Genomic DNA, 20,239 nt, shown 5'->3' with positions numbered 1-20,239 from the left:
TTAATTCAGTTTTTAAACGTTTTACTGATATACACAGAGCAATGCTTTGAACAAGTAGGATAGTTTATGAATAATAAGTAATAAATGTATAAGCTTTTAATATGCCCTTCATTATTTAAAGCCTGTATTAACGCTCTGGCGATGGAGCTTGTTCCTGAAGTTGACAGAATGAGAGCTGAAATAAAAGACCTGCATCGCCAAATTGACGATATGTCTCAGTATTCCAGAAAAAATTGTCTAAAATTTTCTGGCATTGCAAAAAGCCCACAAAACTGAAAAGGAGACCCAGAAAACACAGACCAATTGATCCTCAACCTATGTAACAAAGTAATCCTGAAGTCCACTGGTACCACCCTCAACCCATGGACCATCAGTAACTCACATCGCCTTGGGCCAAAGCCACGCTCCCGCAACGACCAACCGAGAGACATCATCGTAAATTTCGTGCGGTACCGTGACCGTGCCCTGTGTATGGCAATAAGAAAAATCTCAAGAACTACAACAACAACCCCTCGAGTGGATATAAGGTTTTCGTCAATGAGGCACTGACCAAGAATCGCGCCAAGATGTTTTCGCGTCTGCTTTAGTGCAAAAGAGATGGCCTAATTGACTCGTGTTGGACATATGAGGGAAATATCTTCGTCAAAAAAACGCAAGGTGGTCCCAAATCATTGATCCGAAGTGATGATGACGTGCTGTCCATTGAACTTCTTGGTGAACAGCGTACACAGATCCTTGAAACTTCGGAAGTGTAATCACTATTCCTTGTCAGCTGATTATCAGCTGTTAAAATCCTAATGTCCAGGCCATTCTCAAACTCTTTCGTTTCACATTGTATAGGTAAACGATATGATGTCATTTTCATTACACGCAAACATTCCTACATGCTTCTATCATTGCTATTTTGTCATGTATATATGTTCATTTTTCTTTGTTTAATTTTTTCTCCCAATTTTTCCATTCCGGAATTTGTTGCTCTTTGTTGGTACCAGTTCCTATATTTTCTGTCTTATGTATACATCTGACTACTACTTGTGTCCATGGCCATGCTGAATAATATGTTCATCATTGTTTTTGATACTTTTGATTGAAAAAAACTTAATTTATTCTAGGCCATGGACATTAATTATTCCAAGGTATGTTCAGCTTTTCTTGATATGTTCTAAATACGATGCAATTTTTAGCAACGGCGTTATTGTATAATTATTGTTAATTCTTGGAGGTGTTGAAAAAAACCCTGGGCCTGGCTCAGATTTGCCCAATGTTAAACTTAGTTCTATTCGTATTGCACACAACAATGTTTGTAGTTTATATCCAAAAGTGGACATTGTTACTGCTGAAATGTCTAATTTTGATGTTATATGTATAAGTGAAACACATCTTGACAACTCTATTCAAAGTGACTCAATTGTAATTGATGGTTTTTACCCTCCTCTTAGGAAAGACAGAAAAAGACGAGGAGGAGGTGTTGCAATATACATTTCAAGTTATTTATCTTTTATTGAACGAATTGATTTATCAACCCCTGGTTTAGAAATTCTATGGGCTGAAATTAATGTTAATTGTAAAAAAAATTCTTGTTGGTGTTTTGTACCGACCACCAAGTGCTCTGGCAGATTATTGGAACCCTTTTTGTTCAAATCTTGAAAAAGTAGCACAATGTGAATTACCAGTGTTTTTATTAGGAGATTTCAATGTCAATGTCTTGAGTGATCAAGGTACTAATTTTCGACAAATGGTGCAAAGACTTGGTCTTGATAATTTAATTCATGATGTCACAAATTTTACAGTTAGCACTGGTACCTGTATTGACCTTATCCTTACCAACAACTCTAGTCTAGTTATAGATTCATTTATTCTTCCACCATTTTGCAGTACTCATTCGACAATAGGCACTGAGATCAAATTTCAATCATTCAAGCAATATGCATACAAGCGCACAGTGAGGGATTATAAATATGCTAATTACAATGCAATTAATGAAGACATTAGACAGGTTAATTGGGAGGAAGATGTCTTCCAAGGGGAAAACATTGATGACATATACAAATCTTTTTTTAGATAAAACCAATGAATGCATTAATAAGCACATACCATCAAAAATTATTACAGTTCGTCCTAGAGATAAAGCATTTATGAATAATACAATTCGGAAATTAATGAGGAAAAGAAATCGTATGCATCACAAAGCTTGTAAAACTCAAAATCCTGTTCACTGGGGAAATTATAGATACCTAAGAAATAGAGTCATAGATGAAATTAGGCGTTTTAGAGATAATTACAATAAAAAACTTACAGCACAGATTGATAAAACAATACCCCCTGCCAAATGGTGGAGGATTATTAAATCTTTGACTAAACTAAATAATAGCCATAAACCACTACCCCCTCTTAAAGCATCTGGTCAAACTCTGTTTCATCCAGTTGACAAAGCTAATGCATTTAACAAGTATTTTGCTGAAATCTCATCCTTGCCTGTAGAGCCTAAGCTCCCTGACCCTCCGTTACATGGACCTGGGCCACCGAACCATATGAACAATCTTATAATCTCTGACCAAGAGGTATTGGATCAAATTCATATTTTAAATGTAAACAAACCCTCGGGTCCAGATGGTATATCACCCCTTATCATAAAAAATATATCTTTATCTATTGTTAAACCCCTTACAAAACTATTTAATCTTTCCCTATGCTTGGGTAAACTCCCTAGCATGTGGAAAATTTCCCATATAACACCAGTATACAAAAATAAGGGTTGTGCGCAAGAAGTTAATAATTACAGACCCATATCTATTACTTCAATACTGTGCAAGATCCTTGAAAAAATTATCTTTAAACATATTCACAACTATCTCTTTGAAAATAAAATTATTTACAAATACCAGTCTGGGTTTCAACCTGGAGATTCTACAACTTACCAATTTATAATTTATAATACTATCATATCCAGTCTTGATAAAGGTAAAGATGTGAGATTTGTTTTTTGCGATATCAGTAAAGCCTTTGACAGGGTATGGCACAAAGGTGTATTATATAAATTAAAACTATATGGCATTTGCAATCAAATTACTAACTGGGTTGAGAACTGTTTAGTAGAAAGGAAGCAAAAAGTCTTTTTGGATGGTTTTTCCTCATCACTCAGACATACTACCTCAGGTGTTCCCCAAGGATCTGTTCTTGGTCCATTTTTATTTTTATTATATATTAATGACCTGTCTTATGATATATCAAACAATCTTCGTCTTTTTGCTGATGACACTTCTATATATGTTATTGTTGACAATGACACACCGGCTGTAACAAATTCACTTGTTTCTGATCTTGACAAAATATGTAAATGGTCTGACATATGGGCAGTTGATTTTAATCCCAGTAAAACCAAAAACCTTGATTTTAGTAGAAAAAATATATCGCATCCCCCTGTGCAGTTTGGTGTCCATGGTCCATTTATACAAAAAGTTGATAGTCACATCCATCTTGGTGTAAATCTCCAATATGATGGAGGTTGGAAACAACATATTAATTCTATTCATGAAAAAGCTTGTATAAGGTTAAACCTATTGAAACTTGTTAAATATAAGCTATGTAGATGCTCTCTAAGAAAATATATTTTTCATTTATTAGACCAGTTTTAGAATATGCTGATTTAGTTTGGGATAATTGTTCAGATGGAGAAGTTAAACTTCTAGAAGATATTCAAGTAACTGCTGCAAGGATTATATCAGGTCTTAGAAGTAACTCATCCAGGTCAGCTCTATATGATATAAATTGGGTATTGATCTACTATCAGATAGAAGAAAGGTTCATAAACTCACATTATTTTATAAAATGGTCCATGGTCTTGCCCCCAAATATCTACAGGATTTACTTATGCCATGTACACCGCAAAATAATTACTCACTAAGACACCAAGATGATTTTAAATTTGTTATACCCCAGATAAAAACAACTGCCTTTATGAACAGTTTTCTACCTTCGTCTATAAAAGTATGGAATGAATTACCTCTTCACATTAGAATTTTACCAACTGAGTCTTCATTCAAAAAAGCCATAAAAAACATATTCTTTAGAAAGCCAAACAAACTTTATGACTTTGGAAACAGAAAAGCAAATATTATACATTGTCAGATAAGAAATAATGCAAGCAATTTAAATGCTGACCTATTCAATCATTTTTTGTGTGAAAATTCTATTTGTGATATGTGTGTTTATGTATCTGAAAATGCTTATCATTATTTTTTTGTCTGTCCACATTATGATGCACAGAGGCAAGTTTTTATACAGTCAATAAGTAATTTACATTTAGATATCCCCATCTCTCTGGACTTATTGTTATATGGGGACAGTAGTTTGCCTTATAACAAAAATGTTGCTATATTTAAGATTGTACATGATCATATATATTACCTACCAAAAGATTTAAGTTTTAATGCATTATTCACAGTGTCACTCAAACAGCTGAACTGCTAGCTTTCTACAACTATTTTTCATTTTGTACATAAATAATACCCGGTACCAAGCATCTTAATTCCACTTATTTTTCCTTTGTCTTTCTCTACTTTATTCTATTGTTACATTGTACCATCAATGTTTGTCATATTGACTGTTAAAGGAGAGGGCTCAAATAGGCAGATTGCCTGCTGCCCAATCCTATTATGTAATATTTTTTAACATAATAAAATATTGTTTAAATAAAGCCTGTATTAACTGATTTTGAAATATGCTAGAAATTTAATAGTTTGTGCAACATTAAAATGTGAAAGCTAATTTTTTAATGTATATATATTTTTTATTATCGTCAAATTGAAAATCATGAACAACATTTGTATGCGTATGTAAATCTGTACAAAATAATTATATATATATAAGAATTATTAAATAATCGATCAAGTATATTATTTTAAAACATTTTCTTATCGCCATATTGTCCTTTGTAATGGATCTCAACTGTTATTTAATCGCACATTCTTTTACATAATCCATTTAATTGTAACAAAAACAAAGTTTTCTTTATTGGAACAAACACAGTTTATGAAGAAAATCATGTGCAACTGAGATTTCCTTCCTCATATTTTTAAATCATATTTTAAGATAATTAGCTTAGTGCAGTATCCATAACAACAGATCAATCCTAGCAGAGATTCAAATATTCTAAATGTTTACATTATATGGAACAAATCAAAATCAATGTATCAAACTGATTTTAATTTTATCTTTTTTATTAATGAAATGTAGTCAGCGAACCAATGAGTAAGTATTATTCTTTTTTCGCCTTCGTGTGTGAAATAATATATCAGTCAAACCGACATCAGGAATTATATGTTTTATTAAATTGTTATATATCAGAAATCTTCAACTCTGTCGTGAAACAATCATATATAATAGTTAATATAATTTATTTTTAAAAGAATTCTCTACAAGCAATCTAAAATACGAATTCCTTCGTGCCTCGGTATCTATGAATGCTATGTTTTTCATCCTTAAAACTAAACATAGTTTAAGCTAACAACTTGAAGGCATATATCATTATCGCATATTATATCCCAATTGTATTCAACAGTTCATGAATACCAGATTTTGACCGATCATATTAATGTTATTTATTTATAAGACACATAATTATTAGAAATTTATACTTGCATCGGACATGTAGACAACAATTACTATATCATATCAAGAAAATATCTTAATCTAACATTTTGAAAATGAAGAACAATGGTTAAACTTTACAACCAAGTGAAAAAACATTGAAAAACGCTCAAATCTCTTTTAAAGAAATTGACTTGAGAAAACTCTACCACCGGACAAAAATGTTTTGAGAGCGTGTTATCTTTAAGAAAAATCAACTTTCAGCCGTGAGTAACGCCGGTCCATTAAATTCAAAACATATAGGCGATTTTTTTCTATCTTTGTCACACCACTACACGCGATACATTATATCTATATAGCTATCACGTCAAGGGAAAAAGAGTTTCATACATCTGTTTCATTAAATTCTGTCAACAGATTGAGTCGCGAAAAGAACACGGAAAATTTACAAATCATACATTAACAACTTGAAATCCTGTCGGTCGCAGGTCATGAGGAAGATGCGATTCTCAAGATCTTATAAATGGATGTTTTTGATTTGTGCTTTATTTGTCATTTGCATTGGCCTAAGGTTGGCTGTATTATCATGGAGAAATGACCATTTAGAGGTTCACCGTTTGAAATTGTCCAATAGACAGCCAGCACGCAGATGGTCATATCTACCAGTCCACGTTGTGGAGGAACATCATGAGGGTATAAAAGTTATATCAAAATTCCGTGTTTTTTTATTCAGTCTTGTAAAAATAAAACACAAAATGATAATGCTAGGAATCCGTCTCTTCTGTGAAAACATAATAGCTTGTGTATTGCAACAATTGGGAATGCGTTTTTACTATATTTTTTATAATTAACATAACTTAGTTCGTTTTAAAATTGTTCTTTCAAGTTTTACCGTTTTGGCTTAGAGAGGCTGAGCGTGGAAGAATCCCCAAAGACGTAACATTAGTAGGTGGTGAAATCAATTTCTGGTGATATAGAATTAATGCAGATTATTTTTGTTAAAAGGTTGGTTAGGTGATTTTTCCCTTGGTTGAAATTCTAGATCCACATCGATGGGCACAGTGATCTTGCGATAAACTCTTATTTGAAAGGGTATCCTTTTTTCGAATGGCCCTTAGATGGACAAGACATCAACATGATGATGCAGCGCAACGATGGATTTATTACGGTACGAGGTTAATACATGCAAAGAGAAAATGTGTATGCAGTGTCAACAAAAAAAGAAAATAAATAGATGTTTTCATGAAGACGGATATTTGAAATTAGTAAAGTTCTTGGGAATCGGCTGTGTGATAATAACGTTCACCTTTTCCTTATTGTGTGTGTATGTATGCGTGTTTGCTGTTAATTCATTGTAGGAATATCAAATATGGCAAAGGTACAATGGTCAGTGCTAGTACATTTCTCTACATCATCTTCAGTTATTATATAAAATAGCTGACCAGTCTTCATAGAAAACATTTTCTTGAATATCATCTTTAATGATTCTTAATTTATTCTCACAGGCGGCAGCAATGGCAGGGTTTATCAAACATGTGGTCTGGGTTTGGCCTGAATGGGATCATATCAACCACAACGCTTCGAAGTTCTCCGGCACAATTCAGCTAGGCTGGACAATCGTCCAACAGTCTAGTCTGGGGGCAGAAAAAGATTTTTGTATGTGCATCACAGACGAAACAGGTCAAAAGTGCATGTTTTTTTCAGAAGACGAAACAAATCCGGAAGTAGAAATGGAAAATGATTTATGCTTTGTCAAAAGATCCATTGGATTTACCGAAATTAGAGAAGATTTGGCTGTGGAATATCTCAACTCCATCCATAAAAATGTCGATATTATTCTTGACATCGACGAAGATTTTTTTGGTTGTGAATATGCATCCCAACCTCTCTTTGATCATGCGGTACCAAACATTGAGGTGCTGGACAGCTTCCTAAATCAGTTATTTTGTCCAATGAACCCACCTGCAGAAAAGGTTCTGGATAATTTTTTAACTGATTTGATTGAATTTATTAAGTTGAACAATTGCAGATTTGAAAAACATAGGGAGTGCAGAAACAATCTTTGGAACAAGATAAAACAGTTTTATTTGAATAAAAGTTTCCTCTGGCGTTCACATCTCTGCTCGGACGCGCTGAAAAACTCAACGCTTCTTTTTGACGTAATTATTAAAGAATTTTTAGAATTAAATAAAATACAACTGAGTGCTATTCAGACTGTCGGTTTCTGTCTTTCTACCTCCCATAAAACGTATCAATTACTGAATCCCTCCCTCTTTGGCATGTGCAAAGGAGCAAATTCCCCAAACGAAACTGTGGTAACGGAACATAGGACGAACCGAAAGGAGGTCCACACTAGGGGAGAATTAATAAACAACATTTTGGGGGTGTTTAGACGAAATCCCCCAAAGTTCGTGACAGTGTGTCGGTCTATCCGTGACGGATACACGCCCAGGAAATACTTTAAAGACATAGAGTATTTGGTACTAAAGGCAATTCGGTCTAACTATCCCGATACTCGTGTGTTTTACGATGATGGATTGCTGAACGGGAAAACTGGATTCCGACACTCCTAGCAATAATGACATAATAGATTTAAGCAAAAACATTACGTGAACCATCTGGATGAACATCACTTACGAAGTGAAGAATCTAAGAAAACATTACATGAACCATCTGGATGAACACCACTTACGAAGTGAAGAATTTAAGAAAGTTAGGTGGTCAAAAATTACCTATCAGTTCATCATTCGATTTTTAAAATGGATTTGTCGAGTTATAAAATGTGATTAAGTTAAGAAAAAATCCATTTAATTTCGCTTTAAACTTTGAATATTTTGCTATATATATATATATTTCAGTATAACATGGCCACGACCATTCATGCCGCAATCTTAACAACAGATGTCACACTTACATGTACAGTAATTTAAGACTTGTGGACGGCAGAGTATCATATGGTACTGGACCGTGCCTTTGTGAGACTAAGCGATTTCAGTGACGTGTTACATTAAAGTGTCGAAAATTCAATTTTTTCTGTGCGTGATTGAAAAAAATGTCAACAGATGCGGTGCAACCCGTGTTAAATAATAGTGTACTTGTAATGGGATATACAGTTAATTTTATCGTCACTTTATTTTTTGGTTCTAAAATGGAAGGGTTGTACAGAGATTGTACATATAAAGTATTTTGTTTGGTTAGGTACCATGATATTTGAAATAATTAAAGTATTTAAATACATGTCAGCTTTGAATTGATTTATGGAGTCGAGATAAGTGTACCCATGATGCATCGACAGTATTATAGTTTCCAAGTGTGTACATGTGTGATAGAGAATAGCCATAAATATGTATATAATGTATGGTTACAGTAGTTGTATCATTAAGAATTCATCTTTTCAAAAACAATTTTGTCAAAGAAAGGTTGGGTAAGAAATATATATTTTGAGTAAAAATTAAGCAAACAATGATTTGTACATGTATATAACCACAACGTTAATAACTAAAGGAGAATGTTTAATGAATTTTAGTCTTCAATGAACAAAAATTAATGAAGCTTCCTTTGTACACATTTTCAGTATGATTGTGATATGTGATTTGAGATAAATGTATTACAGGGTCAAAGTACAAATCAGAATTCATCTAAATACAATTATCGATATACAATATTTACCAATATATCTGAAAGAAAACATAAACATGATAAATATAACCTACACGTGTACCCTTTTAAAATAACAATTTTTAAAATGTCTGTTCCATCATAAGGAAATAAGAACTTGTGTATACATATTTATCTACGACCCGACAAACCGAGTATTCTGCAGGGAAATGGTCACGATTTTTGGTCAAAAATTATTTCTTCGATTTTATTGTTTACAATGCTTCAGTAAGGCATTTTTAATATGCAACTAAAATTTGAGTGTCATTTGTTGAGTTATAAGCGAGTTAAAGATCTTACAATTCTCTGCTATGTGAACAAAGCCTTTGTTTACATTTTTAATGTTGAAGTGAACATTACAGTTTTAGACCAAAAATAAATTGTTAATCGTTACGAACTATTTGTTTATGCTTAAAATGAATAAGAAGGTATTAGACAAATTAGTTTGAAAAACATTTTTACTGATATATTTAACATTTGTAAACAAAAACAGAGCACGAGCCTTGTTTACATGACAAAGAGTTGTGAGCCTTGTATCTTGCTTATAACTCTACGATTGACTCTTAAAATTCATTTGATCATTAGAAATGCATTCCTGAAGCATTTGTAAATAATAAAGACAGAAAAATAAAATTTGACCAAAATCGTGACCATGCCCCTTCAATATACAGATTACATTCACATGCAATCATTATGGTCACTTAATGTTAGTTTCAGTTGTCTTCCTTTGATTCGTGGTCGGCGCGCTGGTGACATTTTCGGATCCGAATTTGATCCATACGGCTTGCGCTGGTTTTGTCATTATCGATTGTCTGTGATTGACATTTCTCACGGAAAGCGGTTCAATTCTGTGTTTTCCACAGCGCAACAGATTTGCGAAATTCTTCCTAAAGTTTTCATTCATAAATGCGTAAACAATGGGATTGTAACAGCTACTACTTAGAGCCAAGCATTTCAGAAACGCTTTCCACTGCAAGGTGGCTACGGGTGTCATGTTGGAAGCTTTCTCTCCCACGGCATTGAAGGTTTGAATTGGAAGCCAACATATGATGAAGAGGACCACCACAGTCACCAACATCTTGATGGCGCGCTTCTTCTGCTTCAGTCGGTAGGAGTCGCTTGCTTTCATGGATATCCCAATCTGTCGTCTTCCCCACAGCTTAACAATTATGATTGAGTAAAGAATTGTCATCACAAGAAGAGGGGTGACGAAAAGGACAACAAACGGCAGCCATAACTGAAAAAACTCCATTGTCTTACTTGTGATCAGAGGTAGTGTGCAAACGTCATTCACAACTTTCCCGCAAACGTCTCTCGCCTTGATGAGCTTAAAATAAAAAACTTGGGGGGTCCCTGATATCAATGACGTGACCCAAACGGTTATCAGTAGGGGCACAAGTCTGGTCGACGCCTGAAAAAACTTGACCTTCAGCGGATAAACTATTGCGTAGAAACGCTCAAAAGCAATACAGCATAACGTCAATGAACTACAGGCCACACAAAAAGTAGTTATACACGGGACAATTTTGCAGGCAAAGGCCCCGTATTTCCAATACGTTGACATGACGTTGCCCATGTTGATGGGTGTGGCAATGAGGGCCAGGAGTAAATCACTGACGGACAGGGAAAGAATAAAGACGTTTGTGACGGACCGCATGTTCCTGTTCCCACACACCGTGATCAAGACCAACATGTTGCCCACCAGCGAGACAAAAATTATTACAGAATACAGAACCATGAGGATGGTTTTGGAAGCCGAAGAAATTTCCGGTTCGGCTATTTTGCGGCTGTGAATAACCGGGAAGAATACTGAATCGCACATAACTTGTAACAAAGTATAGTTTTTTCTTGGGGCACAACACATAACTTTTAGGCTTATTAAATCCCAAGAAAAATTTCTAAAAGTGTTTGTAGATGCCGACGAATTGTTTGTGATCAACAAAGACTGGTTAAAATCGTTCGTGACGCCGGTGTGCCATACAGATACTGTTGAATTAGCCATGGCGAAACTGACTAAAATAATACAGCTTTTTGCTCGCCCTGCTTTTATATATCGCCCACATCAAGCATTTGTAAGAGAGGACTCTTGAGAATGTGTATTATCAAGAGAGAATTTTGACATCAACTTCTACGTCATATTTGAATAACACCCCATAGATTTGTTACTTGTGACCTGTAAGAAACAATCAGGTAGCTTTGTATTGAACCGGGTTGACTTCCGATTAAGTATCGGTGCGGAAGGGCACCACCGAGTCTTTGGTCAACACGGCTATCAAGGACAATGCCGCATTACCCATCTGCCGCATAGTTTCCATATCATCATCATGGAATTAAGTTTAATAAGTCGTCGTGGAAAAGGCCGTGTGTGAAAAGTACAATTGCAAGTACAGTTATCGTTGACCAATTAGAATATTCAACATATAAAGTTTAAATGATATTTAAATCGTTTTTCTGTATCCCCTTATTTTGAAATATGTGTATTCGGCGTATTTATTAAACCAAATTCACTCTATGTAAACGGTATGATTTGAGCCAGCTAGGGGATAGAGAGAAAAGAACAACTATAAATCTTTACTGTAATTAGAATTAATCATGCTTAAATATAGATTTTAAATTCAACACTTTGATTTCAATAGGTTGACATTATAATAACACTTGTTATAGTATTTTGTCTTAGTAATTATGCCAAATGAATATCTGCATGTACACAATTTTAAAGATTTTAATACTGCACGTACATATAGTTCGGAATATTTCTCCGGGCTATGGTCATTCAAATCTTCCCATAAATTTACCACCGTAACTTTACGATAGCTTTAACGAAAATCGATCGACATGATACATTTGTAATCTGAGATAAATTGATCAAACAATAAACAACTCAAGTACATGTATATACGTCACGAAAATCTTTTACAATAGCATATTCCAAAAAAAAAAACAACCAAAAAAAACCAAGTATATTTCATTGGAATCGTCTATTCGATTAAGTTAAGTAATGTTACCTTTTTGTTTCATTTTTGAGGCTGTGTTCAGAAATGTAGCGATGTAATGAAGTATACACACGGTAAAAACCCTTTGTAAACAAAACGAAGGTTCCCGCTTCCAGGCATATTTGTATTTAATAATAAAAGGTAGATATAAGAGATTAGCCTCCTACCTATAAAACATTTTTTTTAAATTATCGGTAGGATGCCGTTTTGTTAAATATTACAAACGCGTGAAATGATTACATGAAAAGTAATTATTCCTGCAATAAAGGAAAAACCCTAAATAATGGTAAGGGGGACTTTGCGGTAACATGCGCGGTAGTTCCTCCAAAGAAACCAACAGCCGCGGTCCTCTTAGTGAATAAAATGATTTGTTTAGGAAGATATATTGTAATTTAACCTTTTCCGTCCTGTTTATATTTTCTGCAGCACATTCTAATCCTTAAGACATCATTCACAAAGAAATAACAAATTCATTTATTTATACTAGACATATCATTGCCCTCTTACCATTGCATTATATGTTAACTTTGAAGCCGTTTTAAAATGGAAGTTGTCAATTTTTTATTTAATCTCTAAATTCAAAATAAGGGCAAAAAAGAAAGACATTGCGACATCTCATACAAAATTTAAACATTCAGTTTTAAAAATGAATAAGGCGTGTAAAATGCCCATGAGAAATAATTAGATACTGCAAAATTAAAATATCATTAAATCTGATACTTTTTCAAAAAATAAATAAAAAAAACAATGTACATTTAACGTAACATCGGTTTGTAACCCTTAAATATTTTAAATACTTGCAATAGGTTGATTCAAACTTGTGTATGCGTGTCGAAACCTCCAAATAGTGTCAATTTTACATGTATAACTTCAATGCATTTTCTTTCATAGAGTGGGTCTGAGCTCAATATTTTAGGTTGTGGGTTCGCTACCACCAAAACTTAAGATTTAAGAAAAAAAAAATCTTACCGGGTTTTTTTTAAAGATTTCAAACTGAATATAGTTAGAAATTACCCTTTTGTAAACTTGTTTTATAACATATCAAATATATTTCATTGAAAAAAATGTTAAATTTGAAAGTGTATTTTACGACTTAACCAAATGAGCAGTTACGCCATCTTATTCCCCCATCTTCTTTTTTAACAAATATACAGTTCTTCTTTAGAAGTTTGCGAACGTTGACGCAAGCATTCTTATAACAGGAGTCCGCTACATGTATCCCATTTTGAAAATTAATGTTCATTTATACTGAAACATTTACAGTGAATATAGATATTGAGTAAATGACAATCAGGCATGCTTTGACATTATTCGAAATGAACTCACTTGTGACTGCTCTTTTTGTAATCCTAACACCACAACACATTCGTGTGTTTAGTTAAATATGTATAAAAATTACATTAATTTATTTTTCTAAATGCTATAAATCAACCATAGGTTCAAATAGAGTGAATTTATATGAACATTTTATTGATTAAAATGAGAAATTCATTGAAAATAAATACACATGGCAGTGGTGATATGATGTTGTCTCCATTTACAAATGTCGCCATTCTTAGAGGGTACTTTTCCCTGCAGGAATCATGCTTCGTCACGGGGTCACCCTTACAAAAATAGTACAATCACGGAGTAGCCTCCCTTGTATAGGTCTATAAATCAGTGGTCTCCCTTACAAAGCTCCGTCATGATAAGTGGCCCCTAGAGCAGCCCCTTGAGGTACTCCATCAGTTTGTTACAGTACACACTGGACCTGTGTTTGTGCTTCACTTCCTCCACTTCCTGAAGTAGCATGGTCGGACAGATTGAGCCTGATTTCTTAAGAACCTCTGAAAAATTTACATGCTAAAGTTAGGTATCAAAATAAATTGTTTCCTATATGTAATGGTTCGTATAGCTGCTTTATCAAAATTTGTAGAACTAATTGAAATTCTGGAAATGGGGATTATTATTATTATTATTTAAATATGCTGATCATACTACTGGGCCAGTACTTTTGCAAAAAAACTGAAGTCCTTGGTTTTAACTTACCTAGTATTGCTTCTTGTATCCTTTGTTCTGGATCATCTAGATGTACCAACAGTCCTTTATAAATGGCTTCTAAATGAGCTCTGTATAATATGACGTCGTAGCCATTCTCAAAGCAATCAAAGTAAGCCAAAAATGTCTTGGAGACTGTGATTCTGACCTCATCACTGCTGTCATCTAAGCGTTTAAGAAGATCTGGATACATATTGTGCAATCGGTCTTGACCTAGTTCCATGCCAATTAGATCAAATAACCGGGTCATCACTCGACAACAAATGAGTCGTGTACTTTTGTTGTCATCATCCATTGTAGTAATCATTTGAGTTAACAGATCTTCAACAACTGGCATAAGCTGAAATTAAAAGCATCAATAGATTATTACATGTATTAAAAAGAACAAAACTTTTAAAACCAATAAAAATCATTTACCTACTATATTTTCAATCAAACCAAACTATCATCAATTTTAATTTTAAAAAGTAAGTAAACCATAAATTAGAATATTCCATTTTAATTCATTGTACATATGTACATGAACATTTATTACTAAACATTATACAAATTAAAATTCAGTACATTTATAATACATGTATATGTGCACCAATATCAATCATTATACTGTAAATGTTTTATATTTTACTAAATTAATTTTTTTTTAAAGTTAGCTTTGATTTAATTTTGGACATTTAAAATAGACTCCTCTCTTTATTTTTAAAGCAGGACATTTAGCAATGTATTTCTTAAAAAGGCATTCTGCTAAATATTAAACAAAGTACAGTCAATTGACAGACATTTTACAGTTCTTCTTCTGCTTTAAAAAACTTAAATGTTGGTAAATCAACATGAAATGTTGGATACCTTGTCCTTGCTGAGGACCCCGCTCTGTAGCAGTGCCCACACACAGGAAGTAGCCGTGGTTCTGATGGCGCCCGCTACTCTCCCAGCCTTCCACACGCAGTTAGGAATGATGATATCCTTGACTACGATTACTGCAAACTCCCCAAACTTGTGACAAGAATCCAGGGTCGACCCAGCGCTGATCACTAGGCGGGACAGCAGGGAGAAAAACTTTAGCCGCAGCTCAGGGTCCTTATCTGTGTCGAGGTTTGTCACAAATATCGGCATAACCTCATCCAGAATATCTCCAACAACGGGTCCTTGAAACACACAAAAATACAATTATTGCATCTTTAACTGTCTAAACATTTCTTATTTTCATCCTGTCAAATTATTGCACCTTCTTTGTCTTTATCTATCCTGTGTTTCATTATTGGGAATTAGTGGTAAGTGTAACATGCATAAATTCAGTGGTAATTCAGCAATTTATTCTTCAGCTTACCACATTCAATAAGAAGGGTGTCAAACAGAAGTCTCTCTGTGGAATGAACAGTCCACATGTTGGCGGACTCCTTCAGCTGGTTAATCAATGGCTTGGTGTGTCTACTGTACAGCTCTTGTCTGGACTCCAGTACCTGAACCTTGCACAAACTGTCCAAAAGTTCATTCACCTGGAAAATAAAAAAGAATAAATATCAGCATTTCATTACAAACTTGTTTTTTTACACATGGCACACTCTTATTTCATTTTATGTAATACATGTATGTGTAGAAAACATGCATTGATTAAAAAAAAGTGATTGTTTCTATTATAATATGCAGTTGATTAGAAATATAATCTATCTGATGAAAATTTGATTTTAAAAAGAAATATGCAATCACTACTATTAAAACTTCATCCTAAACAAACCCTTTATTCTAAAGCTATAGTGAACAAGTGCAATTCAATAAAACACAGCATAACATATCGAATAAACATGTTAGTAACAGATCAAGCAACTGATTGAGTGTTATGTATTGCTTTACATCACATTAATTACACACTTTGCAATGAGACGCAAGTACCTGTCCATGAGTTTCCTCATTCTGACACAGGACTGTGAGGAGAAGATTGAACAGCAGCTGGCTTATTCCAGCACAGTCTTCTTCAGATACCTGTAGAATTGCTGCTGTGCAGTTTAACAGCTGTGCTTGCATCTGCACCTGTAAGAATGCAAATACATTAATATTAATTAAGATCAGATTTAAAGTTTGACAGAAAAATGATAGATGATAATATGTTCCACCAATAACTGTATGAAATTTACCAGTATACAAAATAATGAAAATTTCACTTCTTTGAGAGGTAAAAAACATTTACCTGAGTTGTAAAACAGATGTCTGAATCATTCAGGGTAGAGACAATTTTGGGCAGGTATGGTCTCAGTGCAGTTCTCTCGGACCCCCTGATGACTGATGCTAGGATCATGACAGGGCTAAATGACTGCATAGACTTGACATTGGCCAGAATCATCTTACACCAGACCTCAGGAGAAACAAAGTATCCCACCAACTCAGCTGCTCTTTGTACCTGTTTGTAAAAAATACACATGAAAATCTGAATTTAACACTAAATTAATTTTTACTAAGGTAGCATTTAATTCTTACATCTTTGACAACTTGAGCCTCTTCATCCACACAGGCTCTATACATTCCAGTGGTCAGCACTGCCATGTGCTGGGTGACATAATCCTCAGCGTTCAGGAGGAGCCAGTACAGAAGGGCTGCTGATTTCAGTCGGGTGGCTACTACCCAATCTGTAACATCCTTCATCAGGGCGGGCAGGATCTTGGACAGGTGTCTCATCATCAGAACTCGACAGCCCAAGTTGGGTCTTTCCACTGAGTTAAAAAATCAAGATAAAGTTAGGGGTTAGTAGAAATTATTTCCACTTTATCTTTTCTGTATCATCTGTGACAAGGTTCTTCTTCTTCTGATACATTTTTTTAATTGTGGGTTTTTTTTCCTATCTAAAATCAATAATCATTAAAATTAAGCTAGGAGGATGCATAAAAACGATTCCATGGCCAGTCCCCCAAACCATAGCTGACTGTAGGGTCCTAATGAGTAGCAATAAAATAAAATAAAGGAATTATGTAATATCATACTTTTTGCACCCATAAGCATGTAGGCACTTAAGTGGATTTCCTTCATTAAAGTGGAAGAGAACCAATATTCAAATTGCGAATGAATAGGTCATGAAACTGTCAATAATTCAATGAATTGATCCATAGTCAGTAAGGGTATACAAGACTGGACCTAGTTTTCCAAATAAATGGCTTAATGGACATTAATAGAAATAAAATTACATTATGATTAGATCAATTTCTTATCAGACAACAACAACATTTTTTTCTAATTGCCACTTCAATTTTTCTGTTTGTTTTTATTTTTTTACATGTACATATTTATTACAATGTACTACTGACCATTTGAGGGATAGTGTGCTGGTTTTTCTTTGGAAAAATCTAACTTGTCCTTTAGCTCTTCCTCATTCTCTTTTTCATACTTCAGTCCTGCAGTTTAATATAGGCAAATTATAAATTATATACACCATATAAAGTTAACAAAATAACTGCTTGATTTGTAAATTCTTAACAAGATTAAACAAGAGATGCTTATTAATATTTTCCTCTTTGAGGTCTCCAAACTTCACTAAATGTAAAGTTAAAATGAACTTGTAAATTGTATTATTCATACCTGTATCATACCACAAGGTGTCCGCTAACTCGGCAATCTCTGGCTGTGAGTCAGCGAGACCAGTCAGCAACAGAGGAATTAGCTTGTGGTGGAAGGAGTAACGGTCGGGTAGGTCTAACAACCAGTTCCCCACAATCTTCACTACTGCTTTCCTGACCACTGGCGAGTCATCAAACAGCCTCTGTGCCAAATGTGGAACCACTTTTTCCATTGATTTACTATTACCATATTGCATCACACTGCCTAAAAATTAAAATTAAATTCAAGCTCATTTTACTACTATAAACAAGTGTGTTGCTGAACTTTAAATTTTATCATGAAGACAAGTGTCAGGGTTCTCATTTTTAAAATAAGGCTAGAATACGTCCAATTCTAGCCAAGGAGCATTTCTCCTCAGTGTATTGTTACATCACTATATTTGAAATTATATATGAATAATGATGTTACAATAAACTGATGAAAAATGGTCCCAGGTCAGTATATAGATATTTAAATATCATAGGGAAGAGTAAAATATAATAAACTATGATTAAGGTTTTTGAATTTTACCTATTGTTTCAACAACTAGACTCCGCACTTTGGCATGCTGATGTGTGATTGTCATTAAAAGTGGACTGATGAGAGATTCTGACTGCATATGAAAATATTCAGGGATAGCTTTAGCCACTTTTGAGGTACATCTGCAACTTTCTTTCTTTACATCTGGAAATGGGTCTATAATTGTCCTTTGTAAAATTCTTATCAAGTCGTCAAGATACACCGAAAGTCTCTTTCCAGAATATTCCACGATCTGAGTTAAAAATTCCACTAACATAAGCCGAATTTCCTCCGAAGGTTCTGTCAATTCTTGTTGGCCCAGTCTTAGAACTAATACGGGCATTACATAAGGTAAACTTTCGTCTGGTTTCTCTACCTTCTCCATGAATTCTCGGATGATAATGATGGATAATTCTCGGCATTTCTCAACGGGATCGGAGAAAACTTTTAACAAAGGTTTAGCAACTTCACTGAACACTAACTGGAGTTCAGTTGACTCTAAAGCTGGCTTTCGCTGTAGCGTATCTTTTTTTATTCCTTCTAAAGCTTTTTTTCTTGTATTTCTGTTTTCTTCTCCCAAACAATTGATGTGACGGGCAATTCCTTGAAGAACTGCATTGGAATTTTGGTCCACGCACGCCATGTTGTTGATCGCAACGCCTCGATTTCAACATGTGTGATTCACGTATTCCTATCCCGACTTGTTGAATAAACAAGCTAAAACTTGTCTATGGAACCCCGTTGTAATGGATCCACGACTTAGTTATATTAGGGACGTATAAACTAGTATATACGTCCCTGGTTTTATTGATTTAATTCGCTCAAATTTATTAGTTGATTTTGACTTTGAATTTGATTGATCAAGTTTCTCCTTCTACTGAAGGTGTTGACTCTCAAGAAAGTTTTAAGGGGATTTTGAATGACGAATCAATTCAGATAACAATTGATAACAATGATTGGGATATCCCACAATTAAATGCAAATGAAACATTACACATGCCATATACTTTATATATGGTATGTAACATATATGCTATATAATAATATTATTTTTAATCTTTAAAAAAAATCGAATATTTTAATTTTTTCTAAATTGTAAATGCAACTGTAATTGTATTTTAAAGAAATGGATAAATAACAATTCTTTTATTTTCATTTTTTTGATAAAAATATATATTTAAAATCATGAGAGAGAGAGAGAGAGAGAGAGAGAGAGAGAGAGAGAGAGAGAGAGTCTCTATGATTATTCAGTTTTCAATGTTTCAGACTTAGTATAAATTCTAATGAATTCAGTGCACTTACTACTATCAATATATCTCCTATACATATATATTATAAGGCGTTAACATATACGACTTTGATAAATAACTTTAGTTTGACTGAATGTTCGCTTTGCATTGCTGTGATATTTAATTTGTTCTTCACATTTTACTTGAAACCTAAAATCTAATTTAAAACTGAATCTTTCCAGTGTTTTAAAATCCCCTGCAAGGCTTAAAAGCCCCAAGTTTTAAAAAGTGTTTCAATCACTTTAGGAATATTTAACTAATAAATTTTAAGTGCGCATTTTTGTTGCTGATGATAAGCACAAAATACAATGTACTTGTCGGAAGTCGCCAAGTTTTTATATATTTATTCCAGTGTCTTTGTTTGTGATCGGATCGATTTTGAAATGTATACTAGTCCAATATATTTTATCAATGACTATTTTAACATTTTTAAATCACACAACTGCTAAAAATGATAATAGTAATAAGGAATCATTCCTCGAATATTATGTTATCAAATACGTTAGGGTGTAATAAAATCTATCATAATTTTTTCGCATTCCCTTAAAAAAATGAAAGAAATGTGTATATAAT

The 20,239-nt window shown here is 33.9% G+C and overlaps 3 protein-coding genes across 3 annotated transcripts; 1 reads left to right on the top strand and 2 right to left on the bottom strand.

The window, feature by feature from the left end:
* Nucleotides 1-6,011: 6,011 nt before the first annotated feature.
* LOC105339138 (uncharacterized) lies at nucleotides 6,012-8,782 on the top strand. Its single transcript, XM_011444561.4, has 4 exons — nucleotides 6,012-6,282; nucleotides 6,476-6,534; nucleotides 6,632-6,757; nucleotides 7,095-8,782. The coding sequence occupies exons 1-4, from the start codon at nucleotides 6,081-6,083 to the stop codon at nucleotides 8,160-8,162; spliced, it is 1,455 nt and encodes a 484-aa protein (XP_011442863.3). The 5' UTR covers nucleotides 6,012-6,080; the 3' UTR covers nucleotides 8,163-8,782.
* Nucleotides 8,783-9,797: 1,015 nt separating this feature from the next.
* On the bottom strand, nucleotides 9,798-13,485 carry LOC105339131 (QRFP-like peptide receptor). The gene has a single exon (XM_011444547.4). The coding sequence runs from the start codon at nucleotides 11,246-11,248 to the stop codon at nucleotides 9,944-9,946; it is 1,305 nt and encodes a 434-aa protein (XP_011442849.3). The 5' UTR covers nucleotides 11,249-13,485; the 3' UTR covers nucleotides 9,798-9,943.
* A 198-nt stretch (nucleotides 13,486-13,683) lies between these two features.
* Nucleotides 13,684-19,068, bottom strand: LOC105339120 (dynein axonemal assembly factor 5). The gene is made up of 10 exons (XM_011444536.4): nucleotides 18,390-19,068; nucleotides 17,841-18,083; nucleotides 17,570-17,656; nucleotides 16,749-16,981; nucleotides 16,462-16,671; nucleotides 16,167-16,304; nucleotides 15,604-15,772; nucleotides 15,123-15,421; nucleotides 14,268-14,616; nucleotides 13,684-14,065 (listed from the first exon to the last, which is right to left on the bottom strand). The coding sequence occupies exons 1-10, from the start codon at nucleotides 19,018-19,020 to the stop codon at nucleotides 13,938-13,940; spliced, it is 2,487 nt and encodes an 828-aa protein (XP_011442838.2). The 5' UTR covers nucleotides 19,021-19,068; the 3' UTR covers nucleotides 13,684-13,937.
* Nucleotides 19,069-20,239: the final 1,171 nt, after the last annotated feature.

This window comes from Magallana gigas, chromosome 7, assembly GCF_963853765.1.
Source record: "Magallana gigas chromosome 7, xbMagGiga1.1, whole genome shotgun sequence".
Classification (NCBI taxonomy): domain Eukaryota; kingdom Metazoa; phylum Mollusca; class Bivalvia; order Ostreida; family Ostreidae; genus Magallana; species Magallana gigas.
The sequence above is the reverse complement of the archived record's forward strand: the minus strand, read 5'-3'. Positions and strand labels throughout refer to the sequence as shown.

What these genes read in the sequence shown, in the direction of transcription:
- LOC105339120 (XM_011444536.4), bottom strand. Translation starts at nt 19,020, where the DNA reads ATGGCGTGCGTGGACCAAAATTCCAATGCAGTTCTTCAAGGAATTGCC. An exon ending in CACCTTGTGGTATGATACAG is followed by an intron (nt 17,657 to 17,840) that starts GTATGAATAATA and finishes ATTAAACTGCAG; the next exon opens with GACTGAAGTATGAAAAAGAG. An exon ending in GATACAAGAAGCAATACTAG is followed by an intron (nt 14,066 to 14,267) that starts GTAAGTTAAAAC and finishes TAAATTTTTCAG; the next exon opens with AGGTTCTTAAGAAATCAGGC.
- LOC105339138 (XM_011444561.4), top strand. Translation starts at nt 6,081, where the DNA reads ATGAGGAAGATGCGATTCTCAAGATCTTATAAATGGATGTTTTTGATT. An exon ending in TCCCCAAAGACGTAACATTA is followed by an intron (nt 6,535 to 6,631) that starts GTAGGTGGTGAA and finishes TTGAAATTCTAG; the next exon opens with ATCCACATCGATGGGCACAG. An exon ending in GCAACGATGGATTTATTACG is followed by an intron (nt 6,758 to 7,094) that starts GTACGAGGTTAA and finishes TTATTCTCACAG; the next exon opens with GCGGCAGCAATGGCAGGGTT.
- LOC105339131 (XM_011444547.4), bottom strand. Translation starts at nt 11,248, where the DNA reads ATGGCTAATTCAACAGTATCTGTATGGCACACCGGCGTCACGAACGAT.